The sequence below is a fragment of the Coregonus lavaretus genome (genome assembly GCF_964263955.1).
Source record: "Coregonus lavaretus genome assembly, chromosome: 19".
NCBI lineage: Eukaryota > Metazoa > Chordata > Actinopteri > Salmoniformes > Salmonidae > Coregonus > Coregonus lavaretus.
The window spans coordinates 678,231-701,545 of NC_140006.1; the positions used below are offsets into that span (position 1 = coordinate 678,231).

At 43.0% G+C, this 23,315-nt stretch overlaps 3 protein-coding genes across 3 annotated transcripts; 1 reads left to right on the forward strand and 2 right to left on the reverse strand.

Annotated features, from left to right (window-relative positions):
- Positions 1-4,626: 4,626 nt before the first annotated feature.
- On the reverse strand, positions 4,627-8,099 carry LOC311146805 (dol-P-Glc:Glc(2)Man(9)GlcNAc(2)-PP-Dol alpha-1,2-glucosyltransferase-like). The gene is made up of 3 exons (XM_084183403.1): positions 7,771-8,099; positions 7,226-7,423; positions 4,627-6,991 (listed from the first exon to the last, which is right to left on the reverse strand). Exons 1-3 carry the CDS (start codon positions 7,933-7,935, stop codon positions 5,933-5,935), a joined length of 1,422 nt encoding a protein of 473 aa, XP_084039529.1. The 5' UTR covers positions 7,936-8,099; the 3' UTR covers positions 4,627-5,932.
- A 244-nt stretch (positions 8,100-8,343) lies between these two features.
- On the forward strand, positions 8,344-13,264 carry LOC311147016 (EKC/KEOPS complex subunit TPRKB-like). The gene is made up of 4 exons (XM_084183623.1): positions 8,344-8,576; positions 8,686-8,808; positions 8,900-9,076; positions 12,662-13,264. Exons 1-4 carry the CDS (start codon positions 8,436-8,438, stop codon positions 12,740-12,742), a joined length of 522 nt encoding a protein of 173 aa, XP_084039749.1. The 5' UTR covers positions 8,344-8,435; the 3' UTR covers positions 12,743-13,264.
- Positions 13,265-20,825: 7,561 nt separating this feature from the next.
- LOC311146478 (L-threonine ammonia-lyase-like) lies at positions 20,826-23,248 on the reverse strand. Its single transcript, XM_084182985.1, has 7 exons — positions 23,208-23,248; positions 22,623-22,807; positions 22,268-22,449; positions 22,048-22,109; positions 21,727-21,914; positions 21,463-21,552; positions 20,826-21,232 (listed from the first exon to the last, which is right to left on the reverse strand). The coding sequence occupies exons 2-7, from the start codon at positions 22,804-22,806 to the stop codon at positions 21,204-21,206; spliced, it is 735 nt and encodes a 244-aa protein (XP_084039111.1). The 5' UTR covers position 22,807; positions 23,208-23,248; the 3' UTR covers positions 20,826-21,203.
- Between the last annotated feature and the right edge of the window lie 67 nt (positions 23,249-23,315).

Genomic DNA, 23,315 nt, shown 5'->3' on the forward strand with positions numbered 1-23,315 from the left:
TCGTCGTCCCTCCCAGCTGCAGTCAGAGCAGGAGATGTTCACCCCTCCTCGTCCAGCTGCAGTCAGAGCAGGAGATGTTCACCCCTCCTCGTCCAGCTGGAGTCAGAGCAGGAGATGTTCACCCCTCCTCGTCCAGCTGCAGTCAGAGCAGGAGATGTTCACCCCTCCTCGTCCAGCTGCAGTCAGAGCAGGAGATGTTCACCCCTCCTCGTCCAGCTGCAGTCAGAGCAGGAGATGTTCACCCCTCCTCGTCCAGCTGCAGTCAGAGCAGAAGATGTTCACCCCACCTCGTCCAGCTGCAGTCAGAGCAGGAGATGTTCACCCCTCCTCGTCCAGCTGCAGTCAGAGCAGGAGATGTTCACCCCTCCTCGTCCAGCTGCAGTCAGAGCAGGAGATGTTCACCCCTCCTCGTCCAGCTGCAGTCAGAGCAGGAGATGTTCACCCCTCCTCGTCCAGCTGCAGTCAGAGCAGGAGATGTTCATCCCTCCTCGTCCAGCTGCAGTCAGAGCAGGAGATGTTCACCCCTCCTCGTCCAGCTGCAGTCAGAGCAGGAGATGTTCACCCCTCCTCGTCCAGCTGCAGTCAGCGTAGGAGATGTTCACCCCTCCTCGTCCAGCTGCAGTCAGCGCAGGAGATGTTCACCCCTCCTCGTCCAGCTGCAGTCAGCGCAGGAGATGTTCACCCCTCCTCGTCCAGCTGCAGTCAGCGCAGGAGATGTTCACCCCTCCTCGTCCAGCTGCAGTCAACGCAGGAGATGTTCACCCCTCGTCCAGCTGCAGTCAGCGCAGGAGATGTTCACCCCTCCTCGTCCAGCTGCAGTCAGCGCAGGAGATGTTCACCCCTCCTCGTCCAGCTGCAGTCAGCGCAGGAGATGTTCACCCCTCCTCGTCCAGACTGCAAATGAATCGCGCATGCGGGAAGCCGCCGCTGGCTGATCCTGCCCTGGCTTACATTCAGGGCGGGATGTAAATGTAGGGCGTTTTTTACTCACTACATCGCATTGGTCAGTGCGCGAAACTGGGCACAGTGCGCAGTTTGACTAGGCTACTAATCTTATGTTGCCTGGGGCTGTGTGGCATGCAAAATTACTTGTAGATCAATGACTGTCAACACAGTAACATGCAATTCCACGCTGAAGGAGAGGACGCATCGGTTGACTTAAAAGATTAGAGGTATTTTCGGAAGGTTGAAAGAATGTAATATGAGCAAAACATTTTAGTGAATAGGCGATTCATAACATTTGAATCGATATTCTGACCGATGCATGCTACCTACATTTTGTTTGGGGTCCGCGGACCGATGCACTTGTATCTTAGACATTTGAATCGGGGACCGATGCATATCGGTGAATCATTACATCCCTAGTAGAGAGCATACTTGATTACTCTATTGGTATCAGTGCAGGTAGGAAGAGCACTTCACAACACTATAGATACAAGGCAATCAATACCTCATTTACAGTAAGCATGTTCATTCTTGTTTCTTTGTCTAGCCTTTGTCTCTTCACAACAAGTCACACATTCTGATATACAGTTCAATTTACACACTTCATATACTTGTCAAACCTTTTTTTTTCTTCTATAAAAGCAATGTTTCCCAATCAAGCTAATCGTGCACAATTCAAGATTGAGTTCATATGTACAGTTGAAGTTGAAGAGGGACTAAACACCTCCCTCTGCAACTGGATCCTGGACTTCCTGATGGGCCGCCCCCAGGTGGTAACAACACATCTGCCACACTGATCCTCAACACGGGGCCCCCTCAGGGGTGCGTGCTCAGTCCCCTCCTGTACTCCCTGTTCACCCATGACTGCATGGCCAGGCACGACTCCAACACCATCATTAAGTTTGCCGACGACACAACAGTGGTAGGCCTGATCACCGACAACGATGAGACAGCCTATAGGGAGGAGGTCCGAGACCTGGCCGTGTGGTGCCAGGATAACAACCTCTCCCTCAACGTGACCAAGACAAAGGAGATGATTGTGGACTACAGGAAAAAAAAGAGGACTAAGCACGCCCCCATTCTCATCGACGGGGCTGTAGTGGAACAGGTTTAGAGCTTCAAGTTCCTTGGTGTCCACATCACCAACAAACTATCATGGTCCAAACACACCAAGACAGCCATGAAGAGGGCACGACAAAACCTATTCCCCCTCAGGAGACTGAAAAGATTTGGCATGGGTCCTCAGATCCTCAAAAATCTCTACAGCTGCACCATCGAGAGCATCCTGACTGGTTGCATCACCGCCTGGTATGGCAACTGCTCGGCCTCCGACTGCAAGGCACTACAGAGGGTAGTGCGTACGGCCCAGTACATCACTGGGGTCAAGCTTCCTGCCATCCAGGACCTCTATACCAGGCGGTGTCAGAGGAAGGCCCTCAAAATTGTCAAAGACTCCAGCCACTCTAGTCATAGACTGTTCTCTCTGCTACCGCACGGCAAGCGGTACCGGAGTGCCAAGTCTAAGTCCAAAAGACTTCTCAACAGCTTCTACCCCCAGGCCATAAGACTCCTGAACAGCTAATCATGGCTACCAAGACTATTTGCACTGCCCCCCCACCCCCACCCCCCACCACATATTTTTATGCTGCTGCTACTCTGTTAATTATTTATGCATAGTCACTTTAACTCTACCCACATGTACATATTACTTCAACTACCTCAACTAGCCGGTGCCCCCGCACATTGACTCTGCACCGGTACCCCACTGTATATATAGCCTCCCTACTGTTATTTTATTTTACTTCTGCTCTTTTTTTCTCAACACTTTTTTTATTTTATTTACATTTGTTATTTTAAAAAATGCACTGTTGGTTAAGGGCTGTAAGTAAGCATTTCACTGTAATGTCTGCACTTGTTGTATTCGGCGCAAGTGGCCAATACAATGTGATTTGATTTGATTTGACTTAGGTTGGAGTCATTAAAACTTGTTTTTCAACCACTCCACAAATGTGTTGTTAACAAACTATAGTTTTGGCAAGTCGGTTAGGACATCTACTTTGTGCATGACACAAGTAATTTTTCCAACAATTGTTTACAGACAGATTATTTCACTTATAATTGACTGAATCATAATTCCAGTGGGTCAGAAGTTTACATACACTAAATTGACTGTGTCTTTAAACAGCTTGGAAAATTCCAGAAAATGATGTCATGGCTTTAGAAGCTTCTGATAGGCTAATTGACATCATTTGAGTCAAATGGAGGTGTACCTGTGGATGTATTTCAAGGCATACCTTCATACTCAGTGCCTCTTTGCTTGACATCATGGGAAAATCAAAAGAAATCACCCAAGACCTCAGAAAAAAAAATTGTAGACCTCCACAAGTATGGTTCATCCTTAGGAGCAATTTCCAAACGCCTGAAGGTACCACGTTCATCTGTACACACAATAGTACGCGAGTATAAACACCATGGGACCACGCAGCCGTCATACCGCTCAGGAAGGCGACGCGTTCTGTCTCCTAGAGATGAACGTACTTTGATGCGAAAAGTGCAAATCAATCCCAGAACAACAGCAAAGGACCTTGTGAAGATGCTGGAGGAAACAGGTACAAAAGTATCTATATCCACAGTAAAACAAGTCCTATATCAACATAACCTGAAAGGCCGCTCAACAAGGAAGAAGCCACTGCTCCAAAACCACCATAAAAAGCCAGACTACAGTTTGCAACTGCACATGGGGACAAAGAACGTACTTTTTCGAGAAATGTCCTCTGGTCTGATGAAAAAAAATAGAACAGTTTGGCCATAATGACCATCGTTATGTTTGGAGGAAAAAGGGGGTTGCTTGCAAGCCGATGAACACCACCCGAACCGTGAAGCACGGGGATGGCAGCATCATGCTGTGGGGGTGCTTTGCTGCAGGAGGGACTGGTGCACTTCACAAAATAGATGGCATCATGAGGAAGGAAAATTATGTGGATATATTGAAGCAACACCTCAAGACATAATTCAGGAAGTTAAAGCTGGTCTTCCAAATGGACAACGACCCCAAGCATACTTCCAAAGTTGTGGCAAATTGGCTTAAGGACAACAAAGTCAAGGTATTGAAGTGGCCATCATAAAGCCCTGACCTCAATCCTATAGAAAATGTGTGGGCAGAACTGAAAAAGCGTGTGCGAGCAAGGAGGCCTACAAACCTGACTCAGTTAAACCAGCTCTGTCAGGAGGAATGGGCCAACATTCACTCAACTTATTGTGGGAAGCTTGTGGAAGGCTACCTGAAACATTGGACCCAAGTTAAACAATTTAAAGGCAATGCTACCAAATACTAATTGAGTGTATGTAAACTTCTGACCCACTGGGAATGTGATGAAAGAAATAAAAGCTGAAATAAATAATTCTCTCTACTATTATTCTGACATTTCACATTCTTAAAATAAAGTGGTGATCCTAACTGACCTAAAACAGGGAATTTGTACTAGGATTAAATGTCAGGAATTGTGAAAAACTGAGTTTAAATGTATTTGGCTAAGGTGTATGGAAACTTCTGACTTCAACTGTATATTTACAAAATATTAGAGCACCACCTTGTGGTGAAATGGGTGTATTAACGCATCAGGTAGTGGCTCAAACTTACTCAACAAAATTAGTATCAAATGAATAATTTTATTGCATCACTTCATTTGATCATTTCAGCCCAGGGACAGCCATACAGGGACAATAAAGATCAGTAACAGACAGGTAAATATGCAGGTAGAAAATACAGGTAAAAGTAATCGAATTCTGACCAAAAAACATTTCTGAAGCTAATGTACACACTACTTTTGAAGAATCTACATACAGTACCAGTCAAAAGTTTGGACACACCTACTCATTCAAGGGTTTCTCTTTATTTTTCTACATTGTAGAATAATAGTGAAGACATCAAAACTATGAAATAACACATATGGAATCATGTAGTAACCAAAAAAGTGTTAAACAAATCAAAATATATTTTATATTTGAGATTATTCAAAGTAGCCACCCTTTGCCTTGATGACAGCTTTGCACACTCTTGGCATTCTCTCAACCAGCTTCATGAGGAATGCTTTTCCAACAGTCTTGAAGGTGTTCCCACATATGCTGAGCACTTGTTGACTGGTACTGTATGTTAAAGACTGTTTATTAAAAGTAGATGAAATCATTGACTGAATAGTTAAGCTACTGGATGATATCTTAGACCTAAAGGACAGAGAAGGATTCTGGAACTTTAGGACAACCAACCACACTCAAGAAACACAAAGAAGTTCAAGAACATTATTCAAGGGAATGCAGTTGAAGGCAAGAATGAGAGAACCTAAAATACACTACAAAGAAAAAAAGTTGATTATAACCCATTGTATATCACAACTTTACTCTTCAGAATATTGCAGCAGAATGTAAACACAGATGTTTGTTTACATGGTTTATGGATGCTATTCCCAGTATAGAATAGGGAATAACAGACTAATAAATGTATTTGAATACAGTCAGGGATGTTGTATGTTTACAAAGCGAGCCACATCATTTAGTCTCTATCAACCTTTAACCATCTGTTATAATTAAATATGGACAAATAAACACGTATAACTCTACCACAGAGTTAAATTAAGATAAGTCATGAATGTTCTTAATTTGCAGAAAACAAATAAAGTTCATTTAAACCATACAGTATAATACACAGATCCCTGTTTTACAATATGGCTTTTAAATTTTTCGGTCTCTTCCTCCATCCAAATTACATCATTCAATGTACAATTCACAGTTCAAATGTACATTATAACCATCTTGTGCTCTTCAAAGTATTTTTCACATGAAATGCATTTTCTCACATTTAGGGCCAGGAGTTTTTCCTGAGCATGATCTCATCACAACAGGAAAAACTCCTGGCCCTACTCATTTTAAATAGAAAAAGTATAACCTATAGGTTTTTCCAAATGACTGGGTTCCTTCTGTTCAGGTCAGGCTACCACATAAACCTCTGTACAGCCGGACTATTTGGCCATTGAAAAGTCTTGTTGACGAAGATGTAGAGCGTGGCTGCGTTGACGGCTGTATATAGCAGGAACTCCAGCACCAGCCTGGTGAGGGTGGGCAGGGGCATGTGGAGGCGGTAGAGCAGGTACGGAACAATAAAGTACCTGAACTCTAGCAGCTTCTGAGGCACTGTGGCCGCCAGCAGACACACCAGGAACGCCAGGCTCCAGAACAGAGACCGGGACTTCAGAGTGTCCATGAAGTTCCACGCTGCAAACACGTATGCCGGGATGAGGGCAAAACGCACCGCCTCGTGCTTCTGGAAAATCCTCTTCCACACGTAGAAGGGGAAGTGTCTGTTGTCGGCCAGGAGGTACTTGTGGACGAAGGTGAACTTCCACACTAGGAGCAGGCAGAGTCCTGTAACCAGTAAGTAGAGCAGTGGCTGCTTCTTGAGGGTCTGGAGGAAGCGGAGAGCTCGGTGGTAGCACAGCGACGTGGGGATGGAGAAGAAGAGGGCAAAGGAGAAGAAGTAGAAGAGCTGAGGGAAGTTGAGACAGGCCTCGTGACTGGTTCTGTCCCCGACTACGATCCCATCATTCAACACGATGAACACGATAAAACCCACGGCAACAAGAATGTACGGCCACACCACTAGCATCACAGCCTTCATGTGATTGGCTGTGGTCAGAAATTCCAACAGGAAACGCATCACTCTCTTCACCCCGCTTACGGAGAAAGGTATCTGACAGGGCGACTTGTCGTCCTTCTTCTTCGACTGTTCCGTCCTCCAGGTTTCGTCCATCTTGTTGGCCACCACCGTGCCGGCGCAGAACACCACCCAGATTATGTTGGTCTGGCGGAAGAATATGGCGAAGACGCCGAGGAGTGCCGAGGCTTTGTGACAGCCGTACAGGGTCATGAGGTACGTGAAGAGGATGAAGAAAGTAGATCCGGCATCTGTGTAGTAGAGGAAGTTGAAGAAGTAGAGCACAGGGAAGGTGGACAGGGACAGGGCTGAGAGAACTCTGCGGGAGGCAGTCTTAGTCTGAAAGAGAAACCATGGTTGTTATGACTAACAAAAGGAATGCAATTGAAGCTTTAAAGGCATTCAATCATTTTTTCAAGGTCTTTTCATTTATAGCAACATTATTTGAGGTAGGTGAGTAAAAGTTGGACTGGAGCAAAAGCCTGCACAGTGCACACACTGCAGCTTTCCAGAACAGGAGCTGGCCACCCTTGGGGATGTTTTAAATGTAATAACATTAAATAACATTATTACCTTCTCTTTAAGGTGGAGCTTGCAGATGATAAGATAGAGCAGGTAGAGGATGCCACAGTTGAAGAGGAGGTTGATGAAGCGCAGCATCGCTGTAGAACACACTACCTTCCCTGAGAGGTCCACTAGCCACACTACTGGCTTGATCACACCTACTGACGCCAGGTACAGGCCAGGAAGCGTGGTGATCATTGGGTCCCACTGGAACAACAAAGAGAAAGGAAAAATATCCCATTAAAGAGCCTCTACTACAGCATTGAACTTAAAAGGGTTATTGTTATTCAAGCTAGAGACAGATGCCAAATGGTTGATACATATAGGGCTATATACCACTGCAGAAGTACAATGCTTTTCAGGATTCAGGCATATTATCCACTATAATGACTAGCGAGAGTCTGATCTGTCTGTGTTCATCGTCACAGATGGCTTAGTTAAGGGTTAAAAGGTCTAGCTAGCAATCTGTCACATTATTCCAAGGACAAGCGTTAATCCGACAAGCAACAATGTAACAAAATCAAGGAAATGACAATGACATAGCAAAACGATACCTCGTTGAATTTCCCGTAGCAGTATTTCTGAGCTTGTCGGACGTGAAATATTTCGTCCATGTAGGGCTCCCTTTGCTCCCGAGTTATTTTGGAGAACAGGAGACATGAAACCAAAAAGTTGGTGCTGCAGAGAGCAGTGAAAATGTACCCTTCGAATTTCTCCATCTTCACCTACGAATTCCGAACTAACGCGGAAATCAATCTAAAATTAGATACTTATATATGGTGTACACTACATACGACTGTATATTTATTGAAATAACATTACAATAAATATACAGATCTTTCCATTTAGCTAAAACGAAAACGGAAGAGTTTAGATTTTTTGACAGCTTGCTGGTCCGTCAGTGAAAGGTAGTCCGTACGGAAGCTGTTTTAAAATTCTGAGTTCCTATCAGTATCATTTCACAAATTATTGAATTGCTTCTCTGTTGTACAATCATTTTAAAAATGCGAGCATATATCTATTATATTTTATTTCATAATATGTATTGACAATTTATAGGTACAGCATAAATATTTATTCTCGTGTAAAACCGGAACCTTTCAGATTATTTGTGTTACTTTGTTTTTGTTCCTTCTGTATTTCATTTTTTTAACCACGTGAGATGGTCTAACAGAAATGTTCGAGTGTTTTTTATCCACAAATTAGTTTTTCTTCAGCTATGTATTCAACTCAGGAATTGGAACTCTTTCCTGATCGTACTGTAACTCAGTTGCTATTCAAAGATGTCAAAAACGCCGCAGAATTGAGGAAAAATGCCATGGAAGGAAAGATTAATGGTGCCTTGATAAACCCGTCTATGGTGAGACAATGTTGCTAGCTAGTTAGACATGTTGGTTTGATATAATGTATGAATGCTTGACTGAAGTTGATGCAATGTTCCACAAACTGATGATTTGAAATGTTTGCAGATAGTGAACCCGTTCCAAGTGTTAGTGGCAGCAAACAAGGCAGTTCATTTACATAGAACTGGAAAAATGAAGACAAGGAGCTTATATTCCGAAATCATCTACAACCTTTCACCCACTAATAATGTAAGTAGGCTCTAAAAGTATCACACACACATTGACACTTCTTTCAAAGTAATATCCCATCCCATTGTCTTTTACACATATTTTCCTTTAGATTTCAGAGGCCTTCAAGAGGTTTGGGATGTCAGACAGTGACAGTGCTGTTCTCATAGTTCTGGTCCATTGCAAAGAGGAGACGCAGCACATGAGTGACATCATTGCCAAGGTGGATGGACAACAGATCCCAGTTGAAGATGTCTCCATGTTGACCGACCCTGCTAAGATCAAAAAGGTTGGTCTTGTTTTTCTTTGTCAGTCTTGTTCTTCCTGGAGTGTTGGGCACACACACACACAAATATACATGCATTGCCTTCAGAAAGTTTTCAGACCCCTTGACTTTTTCCACATTTTGTTACATTACAGCCTGTATTAAATAAATAAAAATCCTCAGCAATCTACACACAATACCCCATATTTACATAAGTATTCAGACCCTTTGCTATGAGACTCGAAATTGAGCTCAGGTACATCCTGTTTCCATTGATCATCCTTGAGCTGTTTCTACAACTTGATTGGAGTCCACCTGTGGTAAATTCAGTTGATTGGACATGATTTGGAAAGGTACACACCTGTCTATATAAGGTCCCACATTTGACAGTGCATGTCAGAGCAAAAACCAAGCTCCGAGACAGGATTGTGTCGAGGCACAGATCTGGGGAAGGGTACCAAAAAATGTATGCAGCATTGATGGTCCCCAAGAACACAGTGGCCTCCATCATTCTTAAATGGAAGAAGTTTAGAACCACCAAGACTCTTCCTAGAGCTGGCCGCCCGGCCAAACTGAGCAATCGGGGGAGAAGGGACTTGGTCAGGGAGGTGACCAAGAACCCGATGGCTCCAGAGTTCCTTTGTGGAGATGGGAGAACCTTCCAGAAGGACAACGATCTCTGCAGCACTCCACCAATCAGGCCTTTATGGTAGAGTGGCGAGACTGAAGCCACTCCTCAGTACAAGGCATATGACAGCCCGCTTGGAGTTTGCCAAAGGCACCTAAATGACTCTCAGACCATGAGAAACAAGATTCTCTGGTCTGATGAAACCAACATGGAACTCTTTGGCCTGAATGCGAAGCGTCACGTCTGGAGGAAACCTGGCAATGTCCCTACGGCGAAGCATGGTGGTGGCAGCATTATGCTGTGGGGATGTTTTTCAGCGGCAGGGACTGCGAGACTAGTCAGGATCGAGGGAAAGATGAACGGAGCAGAGTACAGAGAGATCCTTGATGAAAACCTGCTCCAGAGGGCTCAGGACCTCAGACTGGGGCGAAGGTTCACCTTCCAACAGGGCAACGCAGGAGCGGCTTCGGGACAAGTCTCTGAATGTCCTTGAGTAGCCCAGCCTGAGCCCGGACTTGAACCCGATCGAACATCTCTGGAGAGACCTGAAAATAGCTGTGCAGCGACGCTCCCCATCCAACCTGACAGAGCTTGAGAAGATCTGCAGAGAAGAATGGGAGAAACTCCCCAAATACAGGTGTGCCAAGCTTGTAGCGTCATACCCAAGAAGACTCTCGGCTGTAATCGCTGCCAAAGGTGCTTCAACAAAGTATTGAGTAAAGGGTCTGAATACTTACAGTGGGGAAAAAAAGTATTTAGTCAGCCACCAATTGTGCAAGTTCTCGCACTTAAAAAGATGAGAGGCCTGTAATTTTCATCATAGGTACACGTCAACTATGACAGACAAAATGAGAAAAAAAATTCCAGAAAATCACATTGTAGGATTTTTAATGAATTTATTTGCAAATTATGGTGGAAAATAAGTATTTGGTCAATAACAAAAGTTTCTCAATACTTTGTTATATACCCTCTGTTGGCAATGACACAGGTCAAACGTTTTCTGTAAGTCCTCACAAGGTTTTCACACACTGTTGCTGGTATTTTGGCCCATTCCTCCATGCAGATCTCCTCTAGAGCAGTGATGTTTTGGGGCTGTCGCTGGGCAACACAGACTTTCAACTCCCTCCAAAGATTTTCTATGGGGTTGAGACCTGGAGACTGGCTAGGCCACACCAGGACCTTGAAATGCTTCTTACGAAGCCACTCCTGCGTTGCCCGGGCGGTGTGTTTGGGATCATTGTCATGCTGAAAGACCCAGCCACGTTTCATCTTCAATGCCCTTGCTGATGGAAGGAGGTTTTCACTCAAAATCTCACGATACATGGCCCCATTCATTCTTTCCTTTACACGGATCAGTCGTCCTGGTCCCTTTGCAGAAAAACAGCCCCAAAGCATGATGTTTCCACCCCCATGCTTCACAGTAGGTATGGTGTTCTTTGGATGCAACTCAGCATTCTTTGTCCTCCAAACACGACGAGTTGAGTTTTTACCAAAAAGTTATATTCTGGTTTCTTCTGACCATATGACATTCTCCCAATCCTCTTCTGGATCATCCAAATGCACTCTAGCAAACTTCAGACGGGCCTGGACATGTACTGGCTTAAGCAGGGGGACACGTCTGGCACTGCAGGATTTGAGTCCCTGGCGGTGTAGTGTGTTACTGATGGTAGGCTTTGTTACTTTGGTCCCAGCTCTCTGCAGGTCATTCACTAGGTCCCCCCGTGTGGTTCTGGGATTTTTGCTCACCGTTCTTGTGATCATTTTGACCCCACGGGGTGAGATCTTGCGTGGAGCCCCAGATCGAGGGAGATTATCAGTGGTCTTGTATGTCTTCCATTTCCTAATAATTGCTCCCACAGTTGATTTCTTCAAACCAAGCTGCTTACCTATTGCAGATTCAGTCTTCCCAGCCTGGTGCAGGTCTACAATTTTGTTTCTGGTGTCCTTTGACAGCTCTTTGGTCTTGGCCATAGTGGAGTTTGGAGTGTGACTGTTTGAGGTTGTGGACAGGTATCTTTTATACTGATAACAAGTTCAAACAGGTGCCATTAATACAGGTAACGAGTGGAGGACAGAGGAGCCTCTTAAAGAAGAAGTTACAGGTCTGTGAGAGCCAGAAATCTTGTTTGTTTGTAGGTGACCAAATACTTATTTTCCACCATAATTTGCAAATAAATTCATTAGAAATCCTACAATGTGATTTTCAGGATTATTTTTTCTCAATTTGTCTGTCATAGTTGATGTGTACCTATGATGAAAATTACAGGCCTCTCTCATCTTTTTAAGTGGGAGAACTTGCACAATTGGTGGCTGACTAAATACTTTTTTTCCCACTATACGTAAATGTGATATTTCTGGGGGTTTTAAAATATAAATGAGCAAACATTTCTAAAACCTGTTTCTGTTTTGTCATTATTGGGTATTGTTTGTAGATTGATGAGGGAAAAAAACAATTTAATCAATTTTAGAATAATGCTGTAACATTAAAACAGAAGCTCATGCCTTGCTTTACTGTAGGTTACACAACAACATTAGGAATTATATTTTTCGTCAACTGCCAAGCCATAATAAACATTTTAATGTTCTAGATGAAAATAATAAATTGTGCGATTCTATCAGGTAACAATAATGTAAATGTCTGCACCAAAGCCTGCCACCTTATCTTCCAACGGAGACGTTTCTTTTTAAGGATCTAAATGTCCTTTTATCTACTGCATCTGCATACATGTTTATAGATTACGTAATATATAATAACTGATACCAATAATGTATAGATGATGTAATGTATTATGACTCCAAATGAAATATTGTACCATGTTTGACTATGACTGCTTTTAGTGTCTCAACTCTCTTTGACTAGTCCACAATGTGGTTTTTAAAATATGTATTTTGTACTGTCAACTATTGTATCATTGTGGAGTGACACTTTAATGAATGTTTCTAACTCTAACTCAACATGCTCGTGTTTTTTTTTTCTCCAGCTGTACAAAACCACACCCCAGGAGGATATGTGTCTACTGGATGCTGTTGTCTGCAGGATGGCAACCAAAGATGTCATGTAGCTCAGCAAGAAGACATGGCAGCAAATGGAACCATTCATGTTATATCATTTTTTGTTGTTGAGCTTTTCATATTGATGTTTGTTGCACAATTACATTTGACATTTTAGTCATTTAGCAGACACTCTTATCCAGAGCGAATTACAGTTAGCGAGTGCATACATTTTCATACTTTTGTCATAAAACAAATGTTTTCCTCCTTGAATATGTTAATAAACATGTTTTTTTACATGACTGTTCATTTACACATCAGCAATGTTGAGTCTGGTTAGAAAATGACAGATGTGTAAAAAGTGGGAGGACCAAAATGGGCTAGTGTCTATAGCTAGGTTCCCATCCAATTGGCTACAGATTTTCATGCAAATATTCTAAAATCTGCATAAAACACATTTCCCCACCAGAGATGTTTTATCAAATCAAATTGACTTGTTGTGGATAAAAGGCTGAGCGTGATGATGTAGTGCACATAAAAATTACTTTTGCGTTTAAAGTCCCATGTACCGAATAAAATACATGTAAATGGTTTGCCATCGCATTTTCAACTCAACTGATGGTTTTGTCACACAAAATTGCGTTATATAGCGAATGTGCCCACCATGGTGCCTTGGCATGTGCGCTCTAGCCCACAGCTCGCAGATACAGTGCGGGTATTGCCTACATGATGAGATTATTCTGGACAAATGAGCAAAATTATTTGTCAGATGGCAGCCAAGCATCAATCATCATGTCACCAGAATAAGACCCTCGATATTTATTGGAAAGGAGCATCAATCTCATCACCGTGCACTTTCACAACCCTGTGAAGTTCATCATAATTGATTTCATCTGTAGCCTAACACCTCGATCACACCGACAGTGTTTATTCATTTTGGTACACCAGAAATAAATTCATTTCCAATGGAACGCTGCATTTGCCTTACAGCATTGTGTTGCAGAGGCAGTTGCAGTCCGTTCTGTGTGGTGCATACGTTGGATTTATCGTACGTATGCGTCAAACTGTATGGGTAGACAGCTTGACAGAAATGGTAGCAGAAGGTGAATGACGCTATAGGTGTGATCGAGGCGTCTAACCAGCGTTCCATTGGAAATGAATATACACTGCTCAAAAAAATTAAACACTTAAACAACACAATGTAACTCCAAGTCAATCACACTTCTGTGAAATCAAACTGTCCACTTAGGAGGCAACACTGATATACAATACATTTCACATGCTGTTGTGCAAATGGAATAGACAACAGGTGGAAATTATAGGCAATTAGCAAGACACCCCCAATAAAGAAGTGGTTCTGCAGGTGATGACCACAGACCACTTCTCAGTTCCTATGCTTCCTGGCTGATGTTTTGGTCACTTTTGAATGCTGGCGGTGCTTTCACTCTAGTGGTAGCATGAGACGGAGTCTACAACCCACACAAGTGGCTCAAGTAGTGCAGCTCATCCAGGATGGCACATCAATGCGAGCTGTGGCAAGAAGGTTTGCTGTGTCTGTCAGCGTAGTGTCCAGAGCATGGAGGCACTACCAGGAGACAGGCCAGTACATCAGGAGACGTGGAGGAGACCGTAGGAGGGCAACAACCCAGCAGCAGGACCGCTACCTCCGCCTTTGTGCAAGGAGGAGCAGGAGGAGCACTGCCAGAGCCCTGCAAAATGACCTCCAGCAGGCCACAAATGTGCATGTGTCTGCTCAAACGGTCAGAAACAGACTCCATGAGGGTGGTATGAGGGCCCGACGTCCACAGGTGGGGGTTGTGCTTACAGCCCAACACCGTGCAGGACGTTTGGCATTTGCCAGAGAACACCAAGATTGGCAAATTCGCCACTGGCGCCCTGTGCTCTTCACAGATGAAAGCAGGTTCACACTGAGCACATGACAGACGTGACAGAGTCTGGAGACGCCGTGGAGAACATTCTGCTGCCTGCAGCATCCTCCAGCATGACCGGTTTGGCGGTGGGTCAGTCATGGTGTGGGGTGGCATTTCTTTGGGGGGCCGCACAGCCCTCCATGTGCTCGCCAGAGGTAGCCTGACTGCCATTAGGTACCGAGATGAGATCCTCAGACCCCTTGTGAGACCATATGCTGGTGCGGTTGGCCCTGGGTTCCTCCTAATGCAAGACAATGCTAGACCTCATGTGGCTGGAGTGTGTCAGCAGTTCCTGCAAGAGGAAGGCATTGATGCTATGGACCGCCCGTTCCCCAGACCTGAATCCAATTAAGCACATCTGGGACATCATGTCTCGCTCCATCCACCAACGCCACGTTGCACCACAGACTGTCCAGGAGTTGGCGGATGCTTTAGTCCAGGTCTGGGAGGAGATCCCTCAGGAGACCATGCGCCACCTCATCAGGAGCATGCCCAGGCGTTGTAGGGAGGTCATACAGGCACGTGGAGGCCACACACACTACTGAGCCTCATTTTGACTTGTTTTAAGGACATTACATCAAAGTTGGATCAGCCTGTAGTGTGGTTTTCCACTTTAATTTTGAGGGTGACTCCAAATCCAGACCTCCATGGGCTGATACATTTGATTTCCATTGATAATTTTTGTGTGATTTTGTTGTCAGCACATTCAACTATGTAAAGAAAAAAGTATTTAATAAGAGTATTTCATTTATTCAGATCTAGGATGTGTTGTTTAAGTGTTCCCTTTATTTTTTTGAGCAGTGTACTTCTGGTGTACCAAAATGCAATGATGCTGTTATGCCTCGATCACACCTACAGTGTCATTGCGCAAAATGGTACGCTGCATCATCTGGATATGTATGCAACAAAAGTTAAACATTCACCTTCTACTATCATTTCTGTCAAGCCGTCTGCACATACAGTTTGACGCATATGTTCGATAAATCTAACGTATGCACCACACAGAACCCACTGCAACTGCCTCTGCAACGCAATGCTGCAAGGCAAACGCAGTGTTCCATTGGAAATGAATATACTTCTGGTTTACCAAAATGCAATGGCGCTGTCGGTGTGATCGAGGTGTAAGCCATGGCAGAGTGCCTCAAGACGGTTGAAAAACAAAGACATCCAAATTTACTACATAAAACATTGAGACAATAATGACATAAGTAGCCTATGCTTTGGTTATTTCTAGTTTTGAGATTATTTATCAAATATGGCTTACTGTACAGTATTGTCACGATCGTCGTAATGAGTGGACCAAGGCGCAGCGTGAAATGCGTACATCTTTTATTGAGTACTATACAATAACAAAACAACAAAACGAAACGTGAAGTCCTCGGTCATAAACACAAACCTACACGGAACAAGATCCCACAAATGACAAGTGCACAACAGGCTGCTTAAGTATGGTTCCCAATCAGAGACAACAAGACACAGCTGCCTCCGATTGGGAACCACCCCGGCCAACACAGAAACACACGATCTAGAAAAGAACACATAGAAAACAAAACATAGACACTACACATATAAACTAACACCCTGGCTCAACATATAAGAGTCCCCAGAGCCAGGGCGTGACACGTATGATGCAATGTATTTACAGTCAGTACATTTGATGAAAAACAGCTTGTCCTATTAAATACACAAATAATCCACCCCATTGTGTAACTAACTCGCTCTTGAAATAGCCCTTTCATTCATCACATTGATCCAGTGGGGAACAGTCCTGTCCTGTGTGTCCTGTCCTCTCTGCCGGCTTGGGAACTCAGAGGAAATGGTGCTCCTTGAGTTGCAGCAGTGTGACAGGCACTGTGGTACATCATCATTAATCAATGTTCTCATGTTCCTTCGTCACAGTTTAGGTTGGGGATTTATTAAATCCCCCTTTTGTCTTACAGGGATCTGTCGGTGTCACCACTCACCGACATTCTTTGTTTTGCAACTTGAATCATGCTGAAAATGTTTGAAGCTGATGTAACACTTACGAATCTTTGATGATACAGTTGTTATTGAGTTAACTCAAAGATAGCAAGGCATCTATGTCTTGTCCTGGGTCCATATATGCCACAGCACAATAATGATAATGATAATCATAGACATAACTACTGCAGCTGTCACAACTTCTTGTATGTACTTGGTCTGATATAGTCGTTTCTTCGCTGGTACCCTCTTATCATTTTGCCTTCTAGCACGAAGGGGCAGGATCCTAGTGACAAGAACACAAATGAATTATCAGAAACTATATCACAGAACTACTTTATAGAATATGATATATATATAAAAAATTATGCTGTGCATTTAATTACTCAAATACTGCAAATGCAAATATATAATCATAATTCTATTAAATATATCTGAACATACTGTACAATAGTTGTAATACCTCATATGAGCAGAATAGACATCAAACAACACAATCCCACCTTCTGGTAGAGTTCATCCTCTCCTCAAAATAAAAAACAATCACTTCAGTGTCTAAGTTCTTCATCTGGGATCCCTCGTGGTCCAGTATGATATGATTCCCCTCCAACCATCTACAGTCTGTCCAGTGTCTCCAGTCCCATAGCTGTGTGTGTTACAGAAGCCCCATTTCTACCTGGTGCTAACATGTGTCCTTTGTCCTGATTGTGCCCACATTTGTAGACAAGTGTAGACAATCAAAATACACATTGGAAACTGATTGTAATCAGCTATTTCTGGCCATGTCTAGACTTGACAGTTAATGCAGTTTTTGTATTCTGATAATGGAATTACAAACACATCATGCATCTACACCTACATTTAAATGTGTCTGCCTTGTCCACATTGTGTCTGGAATCGGATTCCCTTTTGCCGCGCTATATTCAAATGCCAGTAAGCATTGCGAACGGTGGCATAGGCAAAATATGAGGTGGCATAGGCAAAATTGTATAATAACAGAACAACATGGCAGTAGCCATTGTTATTATTTATTATAACCATCTATAACACTCTAGCCAAACAAAAATTTGTTTTTTTAAATATAAGACAGCTTGCTAGCATTTATGAGGCCAGCAAAGACATTCCTCACACGATACCCACTGAGCAAAAACTGTTTGAATCAACGTTGTTTCCACCTCCTTTCAACCCCAAAATGCAATGTGATGATGTTGAATCAACGTGAAAAACTGATTGGATTTGCAAAAAGTAATCAAAGTAAGGTAATTTCGTATTTGTTTTACCCAACTTTTAACCTAAATCCAATGATAGGGTGACATTTTTGTTTGATTTCACGTTGAATTCACGTTAGTTGACAACTCAACCAAATGTAAATCAAAACTAGACTTTGAACTGACGTCTGTGCCCAGTGGGTAGGAACGTATTTGCTCTACAATGTTATAGTAAAAAGTTGCCTCACTCCCAAAATACACGTTTCTGAAGACTTGCGGCGGGAATGCTGATGACATTGCACACTGTATGCACTTTAGGTAGCCTGATTGTATCCAGACTGAGGAGAAAGCCACACACAATGCGTCCCCGACCTCCTGAGGGGGTCAGCCTGATCTGAACACAATCAGACCTCAATGCGGACCTTTGTACATCTAGACGGCTGCTTTTATACAGGCAGCCCAGTTATGATATTATTTTCACTAATTAGTCTTTTGACCAATCAGGTCAGCTCTGAATAAGATCTGATATGAAAATATCTGATATGATTGGTCAAAAGACCAATTAGTAGGAAAAATATTGGGCTGCCTGTGTAAACGCAGCCAACTTGTTTTTTCAATGCAATCATTGTATTCTGATAGCAGAAGTCACATCTAAGTATTGAGTGTAGTTATGCCCTTTAACCACCTCAAGAGGTAGTCAGACACACATTCTATCTGGTCGTCCCTAGTTAACACAGCCACAAAGTCATATTTATGGCTAAACCTTGCCCATTTCTACAATTTACCTTCATACAATTAGAATTTCAACCTAAACCTAACCTTAACCCTAACCTTACCCACACTGCTAACGTTATGGCTAACCTTAAATTAAGACCAAAAAGCTCATTTATGTAGCCAATTTTTACTTTGTGGCTGGGAAATCTGACTTTGTGGCTGTGTTAACTAGTGACGACCATTGTATCTGGATATCTTACAAGTGTCAACAGATATAGAGGGTGAAACCATTTAATTTTAATTCATCATTATAGCACCCAGTAAAATGATTGACAATTGACACCACTGACTCAAGGCATCAATAATTGTCACATGTTAAAATGACAGAACTTGATCAGATAGTAATTGGATCAGCTTGATCGGATAATGAAAACCACATGTTAGCACAAGGTGTAAACGAGGCTAGTGAGAAGGGGTGTTGCTGTCTGGAGATCAGGGTAGTGTGCCAAAACACTGAGACCTAGATCTCAAGCTCTAGGACATAACAATCATGATGTACAGTGCATTCGGAAAGTATTCAGACCCCTTGACTTTTTCCACATTTTGTTACATTGCAGCCTTATTCTAAAATTGATTAAATTATTTTTTCCCTCATCAATCTATACACAATACCCCATAATGACAAAGCAAAAACAGGTTTTTAGAAATGTTTGCTCATTTATATTCTAAAAAACCCAGAAATATTACATTTACGTAAGTATTCAGACCCTTTACTCAGTACTTTGTTGAAGCACCTTTGGCAGCGATTACAGCCTCAAGTCTTCTTGGGTATGACGATACAAGCTTGGCACACCTGTATTTGGGGAGTTTCTCCCATTCTTCTCTGCATATCCTCTATCAGGTTGGATGGGGAGCTGCACATCTTTTTTCAGGTCTCTCCAGAGATGTTCGATCGGGTTCAAGTCTGGGCTCTGGCTGGGCCACTCAAGGACATTCAGAGTCTTGTCCCGAAGCCACTCTTGCGTTGTCTTGGCTTTGTGCTTCGGGTTGTTGTCCTGTTGGAAGGTGAACATTCGCCCCAGTCTGAGGTCCTGAGCGCTCTGGAGCAGGTTTTCATCAAGGATCTCTCTGTACTTTGCTCTGTTCATCTTTCCCTAGATCCTGACTAGTTTCCCAGTCTCTGCCGCTGAAAAACATCCCCACAGCATGATGCTGCCACCACCATGCTTCACCGTAGGGATGGTGCCAGGTTTCCTCCAGACGTAACGCTTGGCATTCAGGCCAAAGAGTTCAATCTTGGTTTCATCAGACCAGAGAATATTGTTTCAAACCTTTTGGCAAACTCCAAGCGGCCTGTCATGTGCCTTGTACTGAGGAGTGGCTTCCGTCTGGCCACTCTACTATAAAGGCCTGATTGGTGGAGTGCAGCAGAGATGGTTGTCCTTCTGGAAGGTTCTCCCATCTCCAAAGAGCTCTGTCAGAGTGACGATCGGGTTCTTGGTCACCTCCTTGACCAAGGCCCTTCTCCCCCGATTGCTCAGTTTGGATGGGCCGCCAGCTCTAGGAGGAGTCTTGGTGGTTCCAAACTTCTTCCATTTAAGAATGATGGAGGCCACTGTGTTCTTGGGGACCTTCAATGCTGCAGAAATGTTTTGGTACCCTTCCCCAGATCTGTGTCTCGACACAATTCTGTCTCGGAGCTCTACGGACAATTCCTTCGACCTCGTGGCTTGGTTTTTGCTCTGACATGCGCTGTTAACTGTGGGACCTTATATAGACAGTTGTGTGCCTTTCCAAGTTATGTCCAATCAATTGAATTTACCACAGGTGGACTCCAATCAAGTTGTAGAAACATCTCAAGGATGATCAATGGAAACAGGATGCACCTCAGCTCAATTTTGAGTCTCATAGCAAAGGGTCTGAATACTTATGTAAATAAGGTATTTCTGTTTTTTATATTTAATAAATGTGCAAACATTTCTTAAAACCTGTTTTCGCTTTATCATTATAGGGTATTGTGTGTAGATTGATGAGGATTTGTTTTTATTTAATCCATTTTAGAATAAGGCTGTAAAGTAACAAAATGTGGAAGGGTCTGAATACTTTCCGAATGCACTGTAGGTGGGAGGTTATGGGCTACTCAGTTTATTTATTTGGTAACTCTGATTCACTGATAGCGTTACCTAGGAATGTGTGCTTCGTACATGCCTAATATACACCCCATCAAGTGATTGCTATGTAGTATGGACATGAGAATTTATGTATTTCGGTTTAACAAAGAGCACAGTTGTGGGAGTTGTTGACATTTCAATGATCAAACAGAGCATATGTTCCTGACATTGAATGCATTGCATAGTTTATTTGCAAAAAGATAATATCACAGTATAACAATTATTATTGAGAAAAATAATGCATGATTTGCCCCTAACTTTAGCTGGTTAGAGCGATGGTCATTCGTTCTTCTCTGTAATAGTCAATGTAGTAAAATAATAATGCATAATTTCTCCTAATTCAGACTGGTTGTAATAATCATTCTTTATTCTCTGTAGTAGTCACTGTAATAATAACTTTGTAAACATTCAATGGGGCAACGCACGAGGAGAACTTGAACAAATCGCCCAGGACTAAATACGCTGGAAAACTGTTGTCAGTGGCCTATGCTCCAAGAGTAGAAAAATACCTAAGCAAGTAAGTAACTAGACATTCAATCAGGGAAGTTAGTGGCACAGCTCATAGGGCAGGGTGCCTGGGAGGGACACAACACACCAGGCAGTTAGCAATGGTAGATGTTTGAACCTTTAAGTGCCTTATGGTACAAAACACATCAGTTAGCACAGGTAAAGAAGGTACATTTCACATATTTGTTGGCTTGGCTATGGTTCATTCCAGATGAAGACAAAGTTGTTCCTTCTTATGTCCTGATCTTTTAGGATTTATTTAAGTCTAGCCAATCTACTTCTCTGAGATGTACTGTACCTGCAAAAGGTGGAGCCAGTCCTGACTCAATGCTCTTGGTGTCCATGCCGACAGGCTTCTTCTCGATGAAACTTTTGTACATGGTGCAGGCTAATGAATCAAAGACAGGAAAATAAGGTAAACAAAATGGTCATACTGTATATCAACCCTTCAGTATATTGCCCCATGTGTATGTTCATGTACATCATTTAGTGGTGTATCGTAGTTGTAAAAAGCCCTGCCTGATATTGTCTTGGTGAAGTTTAACCAACAGGTGTTATGTACCTCCTTCTGGCTCTAATCCATATATCCTTGTCTTCTCGCAGCCAGCCAGTTTGATGGCAGCAGCCACCCCAGCCAGTAGACCTCCTCCTCCACAGCACACCACCACTACATCAGGCTGGGGCATCACCTCCAGCACCTCAAAACCTAAACTACCTAACAGAGAGAGAGTGGGGGAGGGAGAGAGGGGGCTGGGGTAGGAGGGGTGGGGGGGTAGTGAGAGAGCCAGACAGTGAGAGACAGACCAGCATTTTATTTTCCCTCAAAAAGCGGGAAAAGGCCTGCATAAAGCTGGTTGTGTTGCCTTGTTCAGCTGTTCTGTACCTGGCATGTCCTGCAATCAGGTCCAGGTCATCGTATGAGTGGAGGAACGTCATGTTTTCCTCCTGGACACAACGATTCACCCCGTTCATCAGACAGGTCGAAGGCGGGTGCACAGCAATTGTACTCAACAACTCACTGATATATTTGGTTATTTTCAGATGTGTAATTTTAGATGATACAATTAAAGACTGAAGCAGTCAATTGGAAACAAGAACCTTACTTGTATGAGTGTAGATTTGGATACAAGGGCTGTCTCTGGCATCACCCCTTTCCCCTTGGAGCCGTAGTGTTTAGAGGCATACGCAAAAGACTTCCCATAGTTCCCTGCAGACACGGTGACAAAATGAGCTCCTTTTGGTCTCCTGGCAAACTGGTTGGCCACTCCTCTTATCTTAAACGGACCTGGCAATTAACACAATGACAGAAACTGCTGTTATTGTATCACTCTCAATGTCCAACATCAACCATGTCCATCAATATATCTATTACAAAACAGCCTACATTATTAATTGAAACTTGTACATTAGTAATGTAAATGTGCCTGACTAAGGCATTTCATTCATACACAAACTCACCAGTTCTCTGCATGTTCTCCAGTTTGATGAGGATGTTACAGGGGATGTTGAGCGGTAGTGTTGTTTGGCACCATGGGATCATAGGAGTGTCGATGACTCCCAAAGGACTGGTCCTCACTGTCTCTCTGGCATCTCTTAGCAGATCCAAAGTGATGGCTTCCACTGATACTGGCACGTCCACCATGCTGGAAGACAACCACACAGTTGTATCAAATAGGTTCGAAACAGTCTTTTGTGGGATTATCCTAAAAACAGTCATTCATTTGCATAGACTTCGTGAGGATTATTCTTATATGACTTGCTTAGCTCCTTTCCACCAAAATAAACATTATATATTGTTGAATTATTCTGCTCTGTTAATACTTGCAAAAAAGGTTTAATGAAATTACGTAACACAAAAGTATCTCACCATTGACATGGTGGAACTGTTACTACAGATTTACAGATTTACAGATTTACACAATATATTCCACTTTCCCGGGTGTAGCAGTCAATATAATCAGAGACACAGTTGTATAATTCTAGTCCACGTACATTGATACTTTTGAAGAAATATGAAAATGTGTGGATTTTCAAGTTTTTTACCCAATTTACGGAGCAGAATTTCAACAGCTCCGTTATGTTTACAGTGTTACAGTTATTCTGGCACCCCGCAACACAACACAACACAAGTAAACCACGGTTGAAGGTAAA